We start from the raw sequence: 22516 nt of genomic DNA, 5'->3' as shown, positions 1-22516 counted from the left end.
CAGAAAAAGAAGAAAATTTGAGGTTCTCGATATATGTCATCATTCAACAGCTGAACATTGAGGTTGAAGTTACCGGTACTATAGTATAATTGAAGACATTATTTTAAATAAAAAAGTAAATATACTCAGTTTTTTCCTATAGCTATACAAATGGTGTGAAATTAATTATCATATTTTGATAAAGACTTAAAGAAAAGTCGAAACGTCAAAATTTATCTTTCTTTTAAAAACTATCCTTAAAAACTAATTTTAAAACAGAAAAGACCTAAAATCAAGAACATTTAGATGCATAAATTAATTATTATTAGTATTATACTACTATTAATAAATAAAATAATTTGTGGTGACAAAGTATTCTAGTAGTGCAAAACGTTTTAATTCTCTTTCACATGTCGTTCGAAGATTTTTCCATGTCTAATGAAAAGAATATCCGTATCAAACACAGAAAAAAATTGGTGATTTGTCAAGTTTGAATCTATTCCTGTTATTTATTACTAGACTTTCGATGTTTCATTTTTGTGATGATTTTTATAATTGTTGCTTCTGTTATCGATTGTATTTTCCAAATGAGGCTTCTTGTTGATTGGTATTTTATATAGCCATATTTGAGTATCAATATACAGTTACTTTTGTTGTTTCTTCACTTATAGCTATGTCTTTGTATGTTATACTTCTAAAGTGTTTTCATTCTCTAATACATGCTCACTAGTGATTCTAAATCTTTAGCATTTAATTCTGCATGGTATTAAGTTGGTGTTACTATAAATATGATTTAAAATGTGTGATTTTGCAAGATAGGAGTTCATTTTCTCAGTTAAAGCTTTCCACTTCTTTGTTCATTAATGTTTATGATCTATAAACACTGTTTTTTATGCTTTAATTTTTTTTTCCAAATTTGAGAAATCTAATAACTCAAGAGTTGTAGATATATATATATATATATATATATATATATATATATATATATATATATATATATATATATATATATTACTAAATATACAAGTTCTATAGCAAGTTTAGAAATGCTACAGTTGTATAGATAAGTAAATGTATGTGAAGCTTACAAAAATTAATCATTTTTTAAACAAATAGAGAGGTTTGAGCTAAACTTATGTCTTAAAATATCTTCAAAATTGAATGTCGATTGATGTAAATCCATACTTTTTGTTTTAGATAATAAAACAATTTCAAAATGGATGAAGGTTGGGATGATGATGCACCAGTAGTTGTATCACAATCTTGGACTTCAAAGAGAAATGATGAACAAGATGGATGGGCAAATGATGAAAAACCTTCATATCAATCACGTAACTGGGGAGGTGAAAATAGGTATGCCTCACAAAACCAACAATTTCAAAACTCCAGTAGATCTGAGCAGAGGAATTGGAGAGACAGTAAATTTAATCAGAGTAGCAATAAAGATAATAAATTTAATCGGAATAACAGAAGAGATCAACATTTTCAAAGGAATAGATCTGATGAAAAATGTGAAGTGCTCCGTGTAGCTTCAAAAAATATTGGCAAGATAATTGGTAAGTTGAGAAATATTTAAATATTTATCAATACAAATGTAGAGCACAATATATACTTGTAATTAATTAAATTGTAAACTATGCATCTGTAGAATCTAATTAAACTTACAAATTTACATTGAAACTTTTTTTCTGCGTTTAATAAAGGCTAAAGATTCTACTCCAAATTTTCTACTGATTATATTGTTTGTTTATTGAATAATTTGTGTATTAGGACGTGGGGGCTCGAAAATTAGTGAATTACAAACAGTATCAGGAGCTAGAATTCAAGTAACTAGAGAAACAGAGGGTGATGAAACTGTCATTAAATTCTTTGGCACTGATGAAACCATTGAAAAAGCCAAGAATCTTATAGACGAACTAACAACAGAAAAAATTAAAATATATGAAGTTAAAGATTTGCCTCCAGAACCTCCAAAGCCAAATGTTGATTGGAAACAGTTTCTAAAAGATTGTGAAGAAGCGGAAAAACGAGAGTGGGCTAAATACCCTCCTATTATAAAACAATTTTATCGGGAGCATCCCGAAGTTACTAGAATGACAGAAGACCAAGTAAAACAATTTAGATTGGAAAATAATAATATTGTAGTTGACAGGACGTTTAAAAAGGAAGAAAGTTTACCCATTCCTAAACCATGTCCTGAATTCTACCATGCTTTTCATCAGTATCCAGAAATTCTAGAAGAAATTCGAAAGGCGGGGTTTGAAAGACCGTCTCCAATTCAAGCACAAGCTTGGCCTGTACTGTTGAGTGGAGAGGATTTAATTGGTATAGCACAAACTGGAACTGGTATGTTACATTCAATCTCTTAAATGCAATTTTGGATACTTATTGTTTATTTTAGGTAAGACGTTAGCATTTTTACTACCAGCTTTGATACATATTGATGGACAAACAACTACTCGGGAACAAAGGAAAGGACCAGCTGTTTTAGTGATGGCTCCAACTAGAGAACTGGCACTGCAAATTGATAAGGAAATTAAAAAATACCAGTACAAAAATATCAATTCGTAAGTATTTATTTGTTCAATTTTCTCTATTTCTATAATGTTTATAATTGATTCAATTGTCCTATTAACTAATTCTGCATATATTTCCTCCCTTCTCATTAAATTCAAACAATTTCTTCCATTCTAAATAGTTATATTCTCTTTCTTCTGTAGTTAATTGGAGTATTATTTTTTTAGAGTGTGTATATACGGTGGCGGTAATCGTCGTGAACAAGTGCAAGTTGTTACTGACGGAGTAGACATAGTTATAGCAACACCCGGACGGATGAATGATTTAGTAGCAGCAGGTAAATACTAAATAAAGTATCTTAATCATTGTTAAAATTATTAAGTATTGATAAAAAAATCTCTTCTATTAGGCCATTTGAACGTCAAGAGTGTAACTTATGCTGTTCTCGACGAAGCCGATAGAATGTTGGATATGGGTTTTGAACCCCAAATTCGAAAAGTCATGTACTCGATAAGACCGACGAGACAAACTATTATGACTAGCGCTACTTGGCCACCGGGCGTTAGACGTTTAGCCGAATCCTACATGAACGATCCAATTCAGATTTACATCGGTACATTGGATTTGGCAGCAACTCATAGCGTTTCACAAATTATTCAGATGTTGCCTGATGATGATAATGTTAAGATGGAAACGGTGAGTGACAATTAGTTTTAACTGTATGTAATTATTTATTTATCAATAATAAATATTTCGTATGTTTTAGTTTATGAATTTCGCGCGAAATCTGACTCAAGATGAAAAGGTTATAGTTTTTTGTGGGAGGAAATCTAGAGCTGATGAATTATCAGCGGAACTGGCTCTAGCAGGTGTACAATGTCAAAGTTTACACGGTGATAGAGATCAGGCAGATCGAGAACAAGCTCTTCTAGATATAAAGGACGGTACAGTTCAAATATTGATAGCAACAGATTTAGCTTCCAGAGGATTAGACATTGATGATATAACGTAATATGTTTTTTTTTTAATTTTTAAATAGTTTAATTGCAATCTATTTTTTTGTTATTTATTTTAGCCACGTAGTCAATTACGATTTCCCTAGAAATATTGAAGAATATGTACATCGTGTCGGTAGAACAGGACGTGCTGGTAAATTTGGAAAATCTATAAGCTATTTAACAAAAGCTGATTGGGCTCAAGCATCAGAACTCATAAAAATTTTAGAAGAAGCAGAACAGGTATTTTTTATTTCATACACACTGGGTAGATAAAACCTTGAAAAATAAAGTTAAAAATTTTGACTTTTGTATCACTCAATTTTTTACAACCAATCCGATTTATTCAGTCTAAATATTCGATGACTGCATATTTATATTGGCAAAATACAAGTTATAGGGACTTCATTACAATATTATCGAAATTTTTAACAGCCTGATTTATGTTATATGATTCATTTTTTCCTTATGATTTGTCTTGATTTTAGGTCTATTTTCTATTAAAATTTATTTTAAATAGCATGTAAAAATTGACATTTCGACCTACTTCGGTCTTTATCAAACAATATATATCTAAAATCATTACGAAAAATAAAATAAAAAGTTCTAAGAAGTAAAATGAAAGTTCTATTAATCATATACAAACTCGACTTATAAATATCACATGGTCTATGCTTATAGTTCTAACTAGAGAAGTCTTACTGGATCCTCCACCTTTGGTTTTAATCATATAATTTGAAGCCATGATAACAGCATACAGGCTGAACATTCTTAAAGAACTGCAGGTTGGACCAACTGGTCATGCAAAAATGTATACACAGCCCGTGGGTGTTTGCCCAATCATTTTGTTTGGCAGCAAATGGCAATTCAAACCGTGAATAATAAAAGTTTGGAGACACACATCACTGTGAAAGAACAATACTATACTTAATAGTTGAGCCACCTGATACGAAGCGATTTCTTTTTGCTTGGGGAACACGATACCGTTTTAAATGATAACGTTGGCAGTAATCTCAATCGTTTCAGATAGTAGAGCAGCCATTCAAGCCATAACAATCGAAATGTGCTCTGCAAAAATGGAAAACAACATCTGGCATGAGGCAAGATAAGGTACACATAGATAGGCTTTAGGCTTCTCCTATCAACAATTGCTCCAATTAAATAGGCGCAAAATTCGACTACTGGCCAAAATTTCAACAGAACACTGTCATCTAAGACGAATTATTTTGTCGCCAACCGTAATATATAAAATTGAAGTTAAATGCCTTTTTTTTACTTGAATCATTACTACCCGACGCGTGCTTCATTATCAGGAGGAAAAGTAGCACTTTCCTCCCTTGTTATACAAATAGCCATTTCCGATTACCTACACGAAATACTTTATATTTTTTCTTATGAACTAGTGCCTGTATTTAGTATTTCATGTAAGTCGTCGTAAAAGTTGAATGTACAACACGTGTAAAATGTCAATTTTATACGTTTGTGAGAATATAATAGGCCGTAGGTAGTGTTGTACTATATATAATTATTGTTACAGCTCGTTCCTCAAGAGGTGTACGATATGGCAGATAGATATGCAATATGGAAAGAAAAAAAAGACAGGGAGAGAGATAGTGGTCGAGGAGGGAGAGGTAGAGGCACTAGACGTTGGTAATCTCAGATAATATGTAATTTTTTTTACTTTATTGCATTTATAAATTTAATTTAAGTTATATAGTTGTATTCAAATGTCATTTTGAAGAGATATTTGACTTCTTCTCATCTGATTAATAACATAATGCGTATCTTCTTCTTCTTTTTTATCGTTATCCTGATAAATATCGAGATTCTGACCGCATCGATAGTAACCATTCTAAAATATAAATTTTTTTGGTGAATTTCTTACTATTTGTATAAACGCATGAATTAAACTTTATAAAATTGTTAGTATCATAATATACGAGGAAGAAAAAGTACAAATTTTTCTCAAGAAATATTTTTTGTTTAAAAATTTTTATATAATTGAAATTATTGCTTTCCTTTCTTTATATTTCAAAACCGTTTATAAATAAATTGAATTATACAATTTTATATTTACCTTTCTTTTCATCGATACTATATTGATAGAATTATAGCAGGAATGTTCTGTTCCTATTTCGTCAATGTCCTTTACACAACAGCATGCACCGCAAATGTGTAAACATATCGCTAGAGGATACGCCAAGAAAAATATCAAATTTAGCGAAAACTCTGTTTTCCTACAAAGATATTAAAACAGATTTTATTATTTTCGCAGATAATCACTAAAGCTACAAAAACCCTGATGGTATGCAAAAACTTCACAGAGAGGAACTAGAGTTGCAACCAAAAGATCCTACTCGGGATGTACACGGCAATTGTGAGACCAATCATCACGTATGGGGAGATGGTTTGGAGTACTACAACGATCCTACGAGGAAGAATCTCTTGCCTAATAGCTGCACTAGGAGTGATCTAGCTCTCCACGTAGTATTGGAAATCGTTGCAAAAAAACATCACCAAAGAAATAAATAATGACCAAACCTGGGACATATCTCAGGATGATGCATCGAAAAAGTTTAGCTTTGAGAAAAAATTAAACTCAATACTAAGCTGTAGAAGTAAGGAGGATCAAAACACGATACAAGAAATGAACAGAAATGCCATTAAATGGTATATGGACGGATCTAAAGCAACAAACAGAACTAGAATAGGAGTGTACCGGCCTTGAACCAAACACTCTGGTTGTCTGGGCAACACACCAAACAGAAATTTATGCTATTGAAAAATGTGCCGAGTTCAATCTAGAGAGAACCTATCGCGAACAGGAGATCATCATCCTGTTCGATAGCCAAGCAGCCATTAGAGCTTTAAGCTCCAATATCATAAAATTCAAACTCGTTTGGGGTTACCTAGTGTGGACGCGCACACGCCCTTCATGGGACCTGAACCCTTCTGCTACAAAACAATAGAAAAAGCAGTTTTTTGATCCGTGATCTGAGCCTGGATTAAATACTACATATATCGCAGTAAGACGGAGAAAAGAAATTATGAGAGATGCAAAATGTAGCTGATTTAAATGGCCGGCGTAGCAAAACGCACGCACACGATTATCGATTGAAAACAACTGTGGAATTTAATTTGGCAGCCGTATAGTGAAGGAACGCTGAACGCAACCGATTTAAATGTCCAAGGTCACGGCGATGTTTCCAGAGAAATCCAAGCAGTGATATGTCTGTAGTATTTAATCTGAGATCTGAACATTAATAGATGTATTACACAGAATTCACATCAAACCTTAAACTGGAACAATTAAACGCACAATACAAAATAATGGAGCCACCTGGTACACCTTCAGGATACATGACTTGACCAAAGAAAATTTCTACAAAGGTTATTCCAAAATAAGTGAATGTTTATCACTTTAGAAACATGCTACCATGCTTTAAAGCCAATATATTCACTGTGGTGGAATGTGGAAGGATGACAACTAATCTAGGTCATAGAAACAGTCATCTCAATCTGTTCAGACAGCATAACGGCTGAAACGGTTTGCTCTAAGCTTATTCTAACATTTAAAAAAGTCCTACAAGAACTGCTGAGTGATGGCTGCAAAGTCCAGCTCGTTTAAGTACCTGGTCACTTTGGCAACGACGAGGTTATCGCTTGTCAGACTGGGATCAGCAAAACTACCAATGAGCTTGGAACCCATTCTTGGTGTAGCTATTGCATCTGGAGCATGGAGAAGGAAGGAAGTGCAGACTATGTCATCGGACTCGCACATGGGAGGTTTAAACACTAGGGCAAGTCTTGGAATTTTTCTAGAGATTAAAAAGTTCAAATCAAGGTGCTTGAGCACCTTGTCAAAGAACATAAACCTTTGGGACACACAGACAGTTAAGAACTATGTGCATAAGGGCCCCTGAATGGACCCAAAAATTGATGCTTTTAGACAACTAAAAGTATAATGTAGCCATTAACGGTCTTACTATTAATAAATAAATGGAATATCAATGGGATTAATCATATTACTTAGGAAGCGCTCTAACCGTCCTTTCACGTGTATTTGGATCAACTGGCCATCCTTCTGAATCGTATTTAACTTGAAAATTTCTATATTCTTTTTCGCTGTACTTATCAAGAGGTTTTGGCAAATCTATTAATATGCTTAATCCCATTTCTCCAATAAATCTTGAACAGCAAATGCCTATCAAACCTTTTATTAGGCCTAAAAAAGAAAATGTGACAATGTGCATCCAGTAATAGATTATTAGTGCAATGACACTGAACCAGTCTTGCTAATTTCGTTATACATCTTGAACGCAGACGAAGAAAGTAAAATTTTCGATTATACTTTCTTTTTTTTTTTTTGTATTACGCACATTCTGGAAATAATTTCCCAGTTACCTTTGTGAATTCGTCCCAATCGACCTCTTTTTCCCTAGCCAGTTTAAGTTTCCACATGCACCCATTTACCAAAGAGCAATTAAATTGGTTAAATTTCAATAAAAAATGGAAGAAAAATCTTTTACGCTTATGGGAATCACATTTTTATTAATTTTAGAGAATGATCGATATTATATCTCAAATTAATTTAAAAAAAACAGTAACTTACCCAGGAACATAAGAACAAAAATAATTCCTAATATTATTAAGAGGAATAAGTACCAAGGATTTTCCAAAATATTATTGTAGTTACTAGTTTGTTTACAAAAACCAATTTTATTTCTATATGGAAATACATATTTGTCCTTAGCTGTTACAGTTGATAAAAATATTAAAAAACACTGAGCAAAAAATATCATTACAAATTCTTATAAAAAATTTGATATATAATTGACAAAAGTCATATGCAAGTGACACGAACCAAATGTTAACGTTGTTATGGATATTGATCCGGAAAGTTAAACATAGGTTTACAGGGATATACCAATGAGAAGTTGACTAGAGTGTCAAGACCCAAATGATTTTGAATTGGAAGAATAAATGATTCTAGAATGTTTCTTCTTTCAGCGGTGAAGAAAAAAATATAGATTTCCAAAATTAAAAAAAAACAATATAAATAAGTATTTGAGCGTGTTAGATTCATTTTTTCTGTTTAATTATGTTCCCAAAATAATTTGTTTGCTTGTACCAAATGGTATGATTAGGTATAAGTTACTTGGACCTACATTTTCTAATAGAAAAACCTGTGCTATATATGGAAAAAGTGCTAAGCAGGATGCAAAGTATTCTCTTACATCAATCTGCCTCCCTCTCGTAAATCCCAAAGATATATTTAATCACATTAAACTGCAACTTTAAGGTTATTAATCCGGAAAGTTATACCAATTAATATTCATGAATTTACAAAAAAAATGGCTGAAGGATATCGTCCAATTAGCCATTAGCTACTGTGTTGAAGGTATCACCGGTTGTCACTATCGCATTGGATGGGTTAAGGCTATGTTTCACACCCAGGGGTCGTTCAGGGTTACTAACTCAAAGGCAAGGTAGACCACGATACAAGTCTCTTTGGTTGAGTAACAGAGGAGACGAAACTAACTAGGTTATAATTTTAATTTGCAATCTCTAATGAATTTACAGGCTTCTTGTTCAAAGTATTTTTTACGTACACTTGCATGAAATTTATTCTAAAACTCAGTGAACCGGAGAGTCAACCTTTTCACCAGAGAATCTGCACTCATGTGTTTCTTCTAGAGGTGCTTTCGGAGTCGGGATTGTCTTCTGTGATGATATGCAGATTGTTTTTGCTCAAATCCAAATACTTTGTAGATCCAGCAGTATTCAATTTGTGTTCCCTTTCCGCAAACAGGAACCCAGACCTATAGTCTTGCCTATTTTGTCAAATTTTCTTCATCACTTTCCTTACAAGCTTTAAGTCAATTGAAAGCTTTTTATAATTATCAATTATTTATTCTAATGTTGAAATACACATTTTTAAAGAAAATATATTAAAATCTCTTAGATCTAAACTTTAAGAATTTGTACAGCTGCTCGACCGCAGATGGATTTGCTGCTACCAGATTCTATTTCGATTCTAGCAAATGTTCCAGCTTCAAATCCTTTGGTGAGTTTTTCCGGGTTTATTACTAAACAATCATTCACTTCCTGCAAAATAAGAATCATTATTAAAAAAAACTTTTGACTTAATACTTGAATGCATTCAATTATTATTGTAGGAAATACAGAGACCCAACCAAAAAGGTGTATAATGTATTATGAAATAGAATCAAAAAAATGTTAGAATCTATAAAACTATTTCTACTTTCATATTTGTCAAAAACATTCTGCTACTAGCTGGTTTAAGAAAGCTCCTAAGAAACTCTCAATTACATCCCAAAAAGGCTCTATTGGATTGAGATCAGGACCATACCATAAGTTGGATTCCAATCTCTTGTGAGTCATTTTGATGGATTCTTGAGATATGTGGTTGAGAATTGTCGTAGATGTGAATAAAAAATCGTCTCTACAATTGCAGTAAAAGGTACAACTTATGGTTCTAACATGCAAACAGTCTACATGTAAGCATTAGGATGATATATTTCAATGACCAAAGTGTCAGATCACTACCACTTGTGAAAATTTTTCAATTTTGTAGAGCAGTGTCACACGATTGATGAGCCTCAATTCTACAAATTCTCGTGTCTTGGAAAATTCACCCTTGTACATTTTAATTTTATTCGATGATACTTACCTTTATAAAATTTTTTAAATTTGAAGGCAAAACTAATATGTGAGGTTTATTTTTCAATGTTCCAAATTGTTCGAGTAAGACATGGTCCACGTTCAATTCCTTCCGGGGAGGGTAAAGTGGATATAAATTTTTTTGACTCAATAAATGAGAAATCAGTCTTTCCATTCTTCCAGATTTAATCACAGATTCTTTATCGCTGAAAAACATATTTATTTTATTTTATCTGGTTTTACCTTTTGCATACAAACTTTTAGATTATATTAAGTCACTCAATAAGTCGTGTGAAGCCACAGATGGCGCTGCCATTGTCAAATCCATATGATGTTTATGAAGTACCAACTTTCAATAGACTAGGTGCAAAAGTGACAGCTATTTGAATGAAGCTACTTTTATTATTTTAAAAGCAATGGATTTAAAACAATCTCGTATGTTATCATTGCTTCTTGATGAAAAAAAAAAGTACTGTACAAGCTCAGTAATGGCTTATCCAGACTCTTGCTCTATCGTAAAGAGCCGTTTGTTATTGGTTTGTTGAATTTAAACGTAGGCATCGATGATGGTGAACGATCTGGACGCCCAGTTGAGATGGTTACTCGAGAAAACATAAAAAGAGATAGCTGAGGCCGTAAAGATATCAGAAGACAGTGTGTTTACAATCATGCATGAACATTTGATCTTGAGAAAGCTTTTTTCAAAATGGTGCCGTGTTTACCCACAATCGATCAAAAACACCAATTTTTCAGAGCAGGGTTTGGCCACGTTTATACGTAATAAATCAGATTTTTTGCATTGATATGTAACAATTGATGAAACATGGATCCCCATCACTTCACTCTGGAATCAAAACGAGCATCATCTGAATGGGCTTTAGCCGGTGACCTAGAAAGGTTATGGCTTCAGTATTTTAGGATGAGCATGGAATATTCTTCATCAAATATTTCCAAAAGGGAGATACCATTAATAGCGAATTCTACATAGAGTTGTTTGATTTGGATCGTTTGAATGCAAAAATTAAGGAAAAACGGCCTTATATGTCGAAGAAAAAACTACTGTTTAACCAAGTCAATGCATAGATTCAGATGTCGATAACAACGATGGTTAAATTCAACGAGTTACACTTCGAATTTCTTCCTCATCCGTATAGTCCAAATCTTTCCCACAGTGACTACTGGCTTCGCTGATCTCAAAAAATCGATTCTTGTCAAAAAAATGTATTCTTCTTAGTCACACGACTTATCGAGTGATGTGTTAGTATGTAGTTACTTACTAATGCAATTCGTAATTGCTCATATGAAACAAAATATCCGCCGTGGTAATAGCCATAACCAAACCATCAATCTCAATGACGGCTGGATCAGAGACGAAAGTTAATTTATTGTAATTTTCTCTAGTACGATAAGGCGGTGTGGGATATACAGGATGATGGTGGGCATCTTTTAAGTTAGAAACTATGACAACACGAGTATCCAAATGTTGTAAAGATATCATTAGATTTTCTATCAATTCTTCAAAAAATGAATCAAAAGTTTGGGTTAATTGACCTGTTAAAATGCCTTCGTGAGTGCTGTCCAAAAACGGTCCAAGTAGAATTAAAACGTGAGGTTCGTGTTCCAATACATATTTTAAGAGTTCGTGTAAAGGTTCGTATGATAGGTTTTCTTTAAAAGTGAAAGGGCCCGCAGCTACTATTATTTGTATAGAACCTGAAACATTTTTCATTGTAAAATTATTATGAAATGATTTATTTTTTACTTTCGCACTTTCACTCTATCATTATAAGAACAAGGTTGTACTTTGATTATTTCAGTGAAAATTTATTTTATATAAAAATGTTTCTGACTAAATGACAATCATGAAAAATTGGTACATTTCAACATGAGTTAGGTAAAATTTTTGTATAATTCTAAATGTTCTTGATTTTAGGTATCTTCTGTTTTAAAATTATTTTTTTTTAATCATTTTTGAAACATAGATAAATACTGACATTTCAACTTCAATCTTCATCAATCTCTCAAACATTAAAAAAAAATAATTTTAAAACAAAAGAGACCTAACATCAAGAACATTTAGAAGCATTAATATATCAAAAGGTCTAAGAAATAAGAAATTGAAGAAATTTTTGTATATTAACATCAACCTTCCATAAAAAAGTGGATAGTAGTTTTCTTGTGCACTTTATTATTCGGGGCCATTAGAGAATCAAAATGAAATGAATTTGTCAAATAAAATGAACCTTATTAATACTTTTAGGCATTGTAACAAAAATAGTACTTTTTTCAACCAAAAGAGACAATTTCTTCTTGTCCAAGAAAAAAAAGCTCAACTAATAACTTTTTATTGCACTAGAATCGAGGGCCTAATGAAGATCATAGTTGGTTCAAATGGCTACAATTAAAAAAAATTATATGCCCCACTCCAATCTTCACATCTTTGGTTTTATTAAATGAGCCATGTATGAATTGGAACTTATGGAACAGTTGGTGACATTTATACTGAACACACTGTTTACACCACCACTCACAATTACACTGTCTGACACGCGTTTCGATAAACAAGTTATCGTCTTCAGAAACTGAAGATAAACTAAAACTCAACTTATTTTCCAAGAAAAATTTGCTCTGGTTCATTTCAATCCTGTTTATACAGAAGGATTGAAAGGAATATTTAACAGAATGGAAAAGGAAATAAATATAATAAAAATAAAAGAAAAAATAATTTATCTGAGGTTGGGAAAAGGAAAGGGATGAGTTTTTAAGGGTAAAAAACGGTGTATCTGAGATTTCCGGCAAAACTACAAGTCTTGTGGAAGAAAGTTGTAGGTAATAAAAAGATCTACAACTCTTGTATTCACATAACCTCAAAATGTATGTGAAAAATTCAAAATAATAAAGTTTTTGGTATTTTATTTTCATCTTTTACTAAAAATATTTTCACTGCACGAAATTAGGTGAAAACCGGGGTTCCCAACTTAGGGGTTTCCCCTCCAAATTTAGGGGCAAAATGTGGGATGGGAGGTTTTAGGGATTTTTGTAATTTCAAATATCTATGTATAACATTATCAAGAATATGTTGCGTAACAGAATATCGATTGGAATGTTACAAAATATGATTATGGTTTGATCCATACTGCAACTACTCAAGTTTTATATAATCTATCAAAACATTTTTTGTAAAAGATAAAAATAAACTATAGATCTTTATATTACCTACAACTTTGCCATTTGACTTTTTTCATAAGACTTGTAGTATTGCCGAAAATCTCGAGATACAGTTTCTTACCCTTAAAAACTCAACCCCTTTTATTTTTTGTTATATCCTCCTTCTTTTCCAGCGGGTTTCACCCTACTATTATTTTTTTTGGTTTAATATTGACCCTGGTCTATAAATAGTAAAGATGGATTAAATATAATTAAGAGGTGAAAGCAATTTATGTGTATTCAAATCTTCGATGAAATTATGTGTTGGTTTTATATCCACGACAGGAGTCAAAAATCATATTGATTCATCAATTCAAAATAAAAAGTTAATACAACCAATCTAATTTTAAATTCGAATGAATAGAACCACATCAACAATTTAATAAATACCATTTCATCGTCAACAAACATTATGCCAGACGAGCCGCAATTACATTTTAATAATTGTACAATACAATAAGTATTTATTAATGCTCACTTTAAAATACGAGACATGATAAAAAAATATGGTGAAATTTTTATTAAAAACAAAATTAAAAGGTAACAAAAATTGAATTCATCTCCTTTTATGTACCAGTGACTGGCAGTATTCTTGAAATGGCTTCTGTGGTCTTTTGAATGTCAGTAATGGTGTCAAAACGTTTTTATTTTCAAAAATAATCATTTGATTTGCAGACTATTTGTCAAAATGATGAGGAAATCCAACACTTTTTTATGTAAAAAGCAAACAAGCAAAAACTGTCTCATAGAGATGCCTGTAGAAATTGACTTGGACTCCTTTATGTTGTATTGTTCGGTAAAGAAGTACTTTAGGAGCTGAATCCACAGGCTTGCAGTTCTCCAAATAAAGAAGTCCCAATAAATCGTGTTTCAGGGCGTCTGCAGGCGAACTCAGTGTACATAAAACACGCCTGTCTAGTTGGTCTTGTAGATACTGCTCTAGGTCGGATGTTGGACAGCTCGGAAGAGGTAATATCAGTGCTCTAAGCTGTCCAAGTTTTTGGTCGATACTGAACAGCCTATAAAGTCGAATTGCTCTCAAATGTGGAAGCAATATTCCAAATATGGGCCGTTTAGAAGATTATATTTAGATTCGACCACGTGATTATGCCAGGACGTATTGCTTCCAACCTCAACACGCAACAATCTAATTTGCGGTGATGGTGATTTTTAAGTCCAGTCAAGACCTTCTTTGTAAATACAGCAGTCTGGGTCTTTGCTGAAACCCATCCATCAGATTGCTTCCACCATAATCCAGAATATTTTCAAGATCGGTATTGATGGTGATCTGTTGATGCCTACGGATTTGGGTGTTTATTGGGGCGGCTGATTTGAACGACAACAGGTTGCTATCGTCGATGTTGGTGACAAGATGCACCCTGGGGAACACCATCGTTGATCTCAATATCTGAGGTGTGACTATCGACCTGAATGAATCGGTCTTTGAGGAAGCTGCTAAGCCAGTTGATAAGTGAGGTTGACAAACCGTATGATCTTAATTTATTTAGAAGGCTGGCAACAAACTCAAAAGTATCAACAAAGTTGATTTGAAAACTGGACAGAATTTTGATACATCAATCTAAAATTTAATTTAGACAAGACTGGATTGTTTTTCATGACGATATAGAATTAAATATATCCTTCTTACCATTTACAATTGGCGGGTTTTCAGGTAAATCTAAAACAGCATCAGAGTAAAGACGTTCCGCAACAAATGCTAGATTTTTCACGTTATTTCCTTTGACCGCTACAACTTGACCGGGAAATAAAGAATAACTTGATAATTTACTAATATTGAGGCGAGTTGTGTGGTTGAGGTTAGTTTCATCTGTACCTTCCAAGAGGATCGACTGCGAATTTATTTTACCATCTGCATCTGACACGATCCTTCCATAAGTTACCATATCTCCCTAAAAATAATATGAAATTATAATTATTATTAGAAACTTGTTCTAGATCAATGGATATTTTTTTAATACAAAAATTCATAACTAGGGTTGAAATTTATTTGTACCATATTCTGTTCATAATAGCATTGTTAATATTTAAACTAATGTCTATTTCACACCATACAATAAACTTTGGCACAATGAATTGAATTCTAATTTTTATTAATAAGAACATTAATTTAATACAAAAAGCGGCATATTATCAAAACAATATTAGGACCCAAGAGATAAAAAAATGACTAAACGAATTGGGAAATTAACATGCTATTACAAAGCATGAAAAACTGTATGGTATAAATAATTATATGGGAAAGAAAAACAATCACCATAAAGAAAATTCACAAACTAAGAACTAAGTTAAAATGGAATTAGATCTCAATAAAATGAAATTAGAAAACTGGAGATGTTTCGTGGAGAATAGAAACGAATAAAGAAAATTTACTACAAATGCAAAACACCACAATCTATCTAAAATAAACAGAGTTCATATGAACAGTTTCAGTCTTTTTGAAAAGTCTTTTGAAATTTAAAACTTACCATTTGGCTAATTAGAACGCCATCTGACAAATTCATTCCGTATTTATCTAAAATTTCATGTCCCAAATCTCGTATCATATTATTCATAATTCTCTTTTTTTTGCCCATAATTTCGTACATGTACCTAATATCAGTAGGTATTTTGTGGCTTTGAACTTCGTTAACAGATAACACCACATTAGAATCCCTTTTAAATTTCGCTGCAACAGATCCATATGAATTTTGTACTGATCCAGAATCTTTCCGTTTATTGAACTTCTCTGAAGATTTACTAAAACATAATAAAAATTATTTTACAATATAATATACATGTCCTCTTGAAAGGTAATGGTATATTCAAATGTAAAGAGGAGATTGTGTCCATAGCAGCACTCCGTGCAGTGCTGAGACTCACTCTGTTCAATTCAAATTTACCCTTTCGAACAGATTATAATATAAAGGATTATCTGGAACTAGAATGCATTTGATTAGAAATACTTAAACACGAACCTTGTTCAAAATAAATCACAAAAACATGAAAATTTCTAGGAAAAGTTTTATTATTTTGTTTGTACCAACTAAAAGGTCTAAGAAAATGTTCTATTTAATTTTGAATAGTTCTGTATTTTCTGATAAAAAATACAATTGTATAAAATTTACACTAATAGAGGGTATCAAGTATAATTCAAAACAGTTTAGAAACATATATTTCCATAATAAAAGTGATGAATGAATTAGTATAAAATACCATATTTATTATTGTATGTGCTGTTTCAAGCATGCAAATGTGTTGCAAGTTTAAATTTTCTTGTTTCTGATCATTTGCAATTATTCCCTTTACTCCAAAGCTCCCTATTTGTTATGAGACCTGTACAAACTGTTTCGACTTTCAAACAGTGAATTGTGGCATTTGGCTTAGAATTTGAAAAACAAAAAAATGATGGAATGATAATAAATAAAATGTTCTTTGTATTAACTACTTAAGCTACAGGAATGCTTTTGTATCTAAGTCTTAGCTAGTAGAAACGTTCAATTAAAAAAAACATTCTACATACTTACATTGACACTGGTGTATTGATATTACTCTTATTTTCATGTATAATTTTCGAAGTTGGTGTCCCAGCATTTTCTTTAACCTGCGAAGAATTAAAAATGATCAAAACCAGATCAAAATGCTTTACTCGTGTCGAAATATTTAATAATTAAAATAGTCAGGGCTCTGAAATAAGAAAATATCGAAAATCGTATACATAAATATTACAGCAGAGCCACAAGACCAAATTTTTGGAAGATCCTACAAAGAAATATATTCTACACTCTCTTGTACACTCTTTATAAATACTTTTACATAAAGCAATCAAGCAAATAAATCAGAGAGGTCCTACTATATTTAATAAATCGACCCAGTTTGTTTACAAAAAGAATGATAAAACTTTTCAAAAATGTAGGAAGAAAATGTAAAGAGCTCGGCCTAGTTATTAATGAATCTAAAACTGTATTTATGAAGATGTCGGTATCAGAAGATGATGGGAGAGTGGAAGATTTAATAATAGATGGTTAAACTTTCAAATTGTTAATACATTTTAATAAAAAATATGAACAACCAACCACCGCCATATAAGAAACAATACAAAGCGGTAATAGAACTTATTTGGCGAATCTGAAGCTCCTGAAAAATGAAATAATAAAATGAAGAACGAAGTTGAAAATCTATAGGACTCAAATAAGACTAATCGAAACTTATGGTAATGAATGTTGGGTTGCGACACAAAAAGACTAAGCTTAAGAATATTTGAGAGCAAAATTATCAGAAGAATTAGAATGAACGAAGAAGACTAGAGGATCCGAAATAATAGAAACACCGATGAAATACAAGGCAATAAAAACATCGTTCGGTTCATTAAAGTCCAAAGGTTGAGATGGTTTGACCACATCCAAAGAATGGAAGACAAATGTATATCTAAGAGAATCATGAATGCAAAATACAGCAGTAGAATAAGAAGCAGACCCCGTATCAGATGAACTGAGGTAATGAAGACTCACAAACATGAATGTAAGATGGGAAACATCGGTGAGGAAAAGACTAGTTTAGAGGCCAAGGCTCTCATCCAGCTATAGTGGCAATTGGTAAGGTGGGATAATCTTTAGAAGAGAAATAAAATTTCATAGTCTAATATTGGTTTGCTAAAAATTGTTGAGTGTATAATGGGAAAAGATATTCTCATTTTTTAAAAAATGTTTTCAAAAAACAACTTCACTTTTTAGTTTAATATTGTATCTTAATTTCAATGTTTTGAGAGTATTGATTGAGTTACATTGAGCAGAGTTGTATAAAACACCAGTACATTAAGTATTTATGAACAAAATGGTATTTGAACCCTTGTTGTCTAAGCTACTAAAATAATTAAATGAATAATGAATTAAATACCCTCATAATTTAATAAAAAATCAATATCCAATGCAATCTGGGATAAATGACAAAACAATAAAAAAACCGGAGGAAATAATAGAGATAAAACAAATGTTAATAACACTTAAGACAAAATATTGTGCCTAAACAAATTATTTTATAAAATGAGCTTGTTATAAATCTTGAAAACAAACTTAGGATTTATATCTGAAGCTTTCCACAGTATTGTAAGATCCAGATGATCAAGTGAATACAACACCATGGTATATAAACGAAGAAATTAATATTGAGGACATTCTGAAACATTACTTATTTCACCTTAATTGTCCCATATATCGATAAAATGTATATGAAGCTTATTTGTAAAATTTGGTATTTGTTTTGTATATAATGTGAAAATTACATATTATAGTAATTTCATGCAGGTAGCTCTAATATTGAACTGATCCTCTTTTTTGAATAGTAATATTACAGTCTGGGACACTTATAAAGAATGTCGGAATTAAGAATGACAAAGAAGATTACCAATATAAATATGACAGGAATACGAAGAAAAAAGACCCAAAAAGAGATGTATAAGGAGATTTAATGAAGAGAGGAGTATAGGGCGCAAGACGAAAACAAGGAACAGAGAAGAATAAATTTTACAATATGAAAAAGTAATAAAAATGCCCACACATTAATACTAAATGAAGCTAAAATAATAGGCAAACAGATTAAGTATTTAAATAGAAAATCTGAAAATTGTTTAGTGGAACAAAACTTAAACATCTACTAAAACTTATATTTTACATTAAATATATGTTAATTCAAATAAATTTTTCTGGACAGATTAATATAATGAAAATCTTATATATTTTCTTAAGAATTTGTTTTATTTCGTATATTTGAATATTTATTTATAGATAAACATTTATTAGGAGTCAACTCACATAAAAAAATATCATAGAAAAAACAGGATATTTCAAACTAATTGAGATATCACAAGGTTACATATGCCTACTCTCTATTTCTATAAAGAAATTAATGAAAAACGAAATTTTCAATATAAATTAAAAAAATAAGTTAAATGACCACATTAATAAAAAAAGGGAAAAAAGAATATGTGTTATGAGATCCCACTGTCTAAAAATTTTAAAAATTGAAATTTGTAAGAGATGAAACAATCGGTAAACAATATTAAAAGTATGTTTCTTCGGAACAGTACCAAAAGAAATTGGAACAAGTTTACTAAATAGTATTTACGTTGTCGTTTAGAGATGAAATTCGAAAAGGAAATAAAAAAAATATAAATGTCTAGAAGCCTAAGTGAAAATAGAAGTAATGAAGAAAAACATGAAATAAAAATAGGGATGGAAATTGATTGAAAAAAATAACTATTTATAAAAAAATAATTTAATATTAGTTTCCAGTTGTAGAACACATAATGATTAAAATTTTCTTGGGGAAACTTTTAATCATATTTTTTATTTAACTGAAAAATAATCATATTCATTCTAAGTAAACTTTCAACTAATATATAAATAAGAATTTTATTATCTTTTCTATTCAGTCTATTATGCGATATAATTTTAATTCTATGAAATTACTCAATAATATATAAAAATTGTTATGACAAAGAGTTCTCTAGAAATATTTATGGCCTGTGAAACAAAACAGTATTATTTAATTATATACTAATCAGTCTTGAACAAAATACCATGCAGACATAAAACTGCATCATCAGCAAAGATAAAAATATAAGTGGTAAACACCTAAAAACTTTCTGTAATTAGATATATGTATCAAGGAGATAAAAAATAAAATGTAATTACATTTTCTGCTATATTAGCAATATATAACAAATATATGTTGAGGAATAGAATCTTCACAAATTATATATATATATATATATATATATATATATATATATGAAACTTTATTTTTTTTGAGAAATATTGTGTAAAATTTTTTCTAGAAAACGTTTCTTGTATAAATTTTTACATAATAAAATATATATCCATTTGTTCATCAAACTTTTCTAAGATTTGAAAAACTTTTTTAAATATAGAATAAACTGTAGAAATTATATTTTATTTACACAAAGATTCATAAATGTACTCATGAAGTTAAAAAGCAGGAAAAAATAGTTTTAATGTACATACAACACAGGAAAAAAATTAAAATTCAGGAATAAATTGAATGAAAAATAAATATTGAGTTCAGAAATAAGAAAAGCATGAGAATCATTGTACATATAAAAAGTTATAGGATATTACAAACAATAATTATATACATAGAAAATTATATTATTATTAACAATTAACATGTATGTAATGAAATAAAATTATTTTAAAACATAGTAAACACATGTACAACATTAGAAAAGTTACAAAATTTTATATTATTCCATCATTATTACACTAAATGATTCTTGTACATGAACAAATATGGATTGTTCGGAAATTGAAAATTATGAATCTTTAGAAACATAGCCATTAAATACATCATTTATTTAAGTGTATTTTGAAATTGTAGAATGCAACAAAAAGTATTTTTTTGAAGAACAAAAATTTATTGTCTAATATAAAAATTTCACAAAATATTCTTGTAGTACGTCACTGGTCACAGGAGCCCCTATAGACGAGTATGGATCTAGTCACGATTCTTAAATTTGCGTGCACTAGTGCCATACGCGCCAACACAAGGTTCTGATTTACTCCACAATTGCAATTGGATTTTTTCGAATAAAACGTGTATACTCGAAACTTTCTTAATGAGTGTGGATCTAGTCACGAATTAAAAAAAAAAACGTGAAACCAAACCCTCACTCACTAAAAACTTTCCAAGTTTAGTCTTCCTTGTATAACATAAAAAAAAACGATCACTGACGCTACATTAAAATTTGGACTAACAAACAATAAAAAAGCGTGAAAATGGTAAAAAAACGTTCAATACAAAAAGATAATAAGTACATTATTAGGGTTAATGAAATTTAACCTTGTAAATGATTTCGTCTACAAACAAAATCTCAGTTAAAGGTTGTTTACACTACTTTGTTCCTACGAAACGACCGCAAAATACGATAAAATAAATTCATCACACACTTCACAACTATTCGAAATGAAAACGACAATCTGAATCAACAGGTTGCAAAAATGCCGGCGCATATTTTTGCATTAAATGAAGCAAACTCTTAAAACATGAGTCGATACACTGAAATCCGCACAAACAAAAGCCAAGCAAGCGTCTTCACCAGATTTAACAATGGCCGCTGAAGGATAAAATAGCCTTGAAAAGTTTCTGAGAAAACTTTTAAGTAACTGTGCGCAAGTGCAATATTCGACAGACGTGCCAATGACTGTCTCTCTCTTCGCGATAATAGAATATATTATAGAGGAAGATAAAACATCCGCTATCTTAATAATCATTCATGCGGGACGAGAAAGGAAGAAAAAATGGTGGTAAACTTTTATAAATCATAAGCCAACGTTCGTTTTTGACCGCAGGCAATTTGTTTTTTATTACTCACCTTTGCTTTTGGAGTTAATACAGCAGCTTCCGCGTAATTTTTTATTCTGTTATTTAAAAACAGAAAATATATTAGACGTTTAAATATATACATGAAAATTATTTTTTCACAATACCTGTCTCCTTCAATATCATGGCTCTGTTTAGAAACATTTGATTTAGTTAAACTATGATCTTTATATTTAATAAATTCTTTTCTCTCCATTTTTTCCAAATCTTCAATTGTTGGTGGAGCTCCATTGAGATTTGAAGCTGTGAAAGCATACCATTGATCACAAAAATCTTCTGCATCTATATTGTAAGTCGCACACAATTCCAAGCCTGTAAAAATAGAAGACAACAATGTTGGCCCCTTATAACCTCAAAATAATAATACTTACATTTATTTAATATCGCATCATTTACTACTATGTTAAGTTCTTGAAAATATGACTTTATTTCTTCTATGCTTGTCATTTTTATGTAATTAAATTAGATGTTCTTTACATATATACGACTCATTCGTTAAAAAGCTGTATCTACTTTTGGCGCGAAAATATAACCCATAAATTATTTCAATTGGTACCAACAATTTAACAAAAAATTTAACCATAACAGTTGTGACTAATGTGTTGGTTACCGGCTTCATATGTAGTAAGGAACAAATAATAAATTTAAATTTCACCCTAAAAGAGATTTTCTAGAAATTATATTCTTTGAATGTGTGTAACTTGTCGATAATAATGATATAAAAAATGTTCTTTTTGTTA

The 22516-nt window shown here is 30.9% G+C and overlaps 3 protein-coding genes across 3 annotated transcripts; 1 reads left to right on the top strand and 2 right to left on the bottom strand.

Moving 5' to 3' along the window:
* Window positions 1-2: 2 nt before the first annotated feature.
* LOC130893302 (probable ATP-dependent RNA helicase DDX43) lies at window positions 3-5566 on the top strand. The gene is made up of 9 exons (XM_057799288.1): window positions 3-115; window positions 1177-1535; window positions 1750-2325; window positions 2381-2546; window positions 2724-2833; window positions 2906-3192; window positions 3263-3504; window positions 3572-3734; window positions 5029-5566. Exons 2-9 carry the CDS (start codon window positions 1196-1198, stop codon window positions 5143-5145), a joined length of 2001 nt encoding a protein of 666 aa, XP_057655271.1. The 5' UTR covers window positions 3-115; window positions 1177-1195; the 3' UTR covers window positions 5146-5566.
* On the bottom strand, window positions 5178-8338 carry LOC130893304 (uncharacterized). Its single transcript, XM_057799290.1, has 4 exons — window positions 8104-8338; window positions 7521-7716; window positions 5569-5728; window positions 5178-5343 (listed from the first exon to the last, which is right to left on the bottom strand). The coding sequence occupies exons 1-4, from the start codon at window positions 8291-8293 to the stop codon at window positions 5215-5217; spliced, it is 675 nt and encodes a 224-aa protein (XP_057655273.1). The 5' UTR covers window positions 8294-8338; the 3' UTR covers window positions 5178-5214.
* Window positions 8339-9382: 1044 nt separating this feature from the next.
* Window positions 9383-22327, bottom strand: LOC130893303 (DNA polymerase alpha subunit B). Its single transcript, XM_057799289.1, has 9 exons — window positions 22148-22327; window positions 21884-22088; window positions 21769-21814; window positions 16907-16983; window positions 15869-16139; window positions 15031-15292; window positions 11453-11888; window positions 10186-10381; window positions 9383-9599 (listed from the first exon to the last, which is right to left on the bottom strand). Exons 1-9 carry the CDS (start codon window positions 22221-22223, stop codon window positions 9459-9461), a joined length of 1710 nt encoding a protein of 569 aa, XP_057655272.1. The 5' UTR covers window positions 22224-22327; the 3' UTR covers window positions 9383-9458.
* Between the last annotated feature and the right edge of the window lie 189 nt (window positions 22328-22516).

This window comes from Diorhabda carinulata, chromosome 4 (genome assembly GCF_026250575.1).
Source record: "Diorhabda carinulata isolate Delta chromosome 4, icDioCari1.1, whole genome shotgun sequence".
NCBI classification, from domain to species: domain Eukaryota; kingdom Metazoa; phylum Arthropoda; class Insecta; order Coleoptera; family Chrysomelidae; genus Diorhabda; species Diorhabda carinulata.
This window is presented reverse-complemented; position numbering and strand designations above follow the sequence as displayed.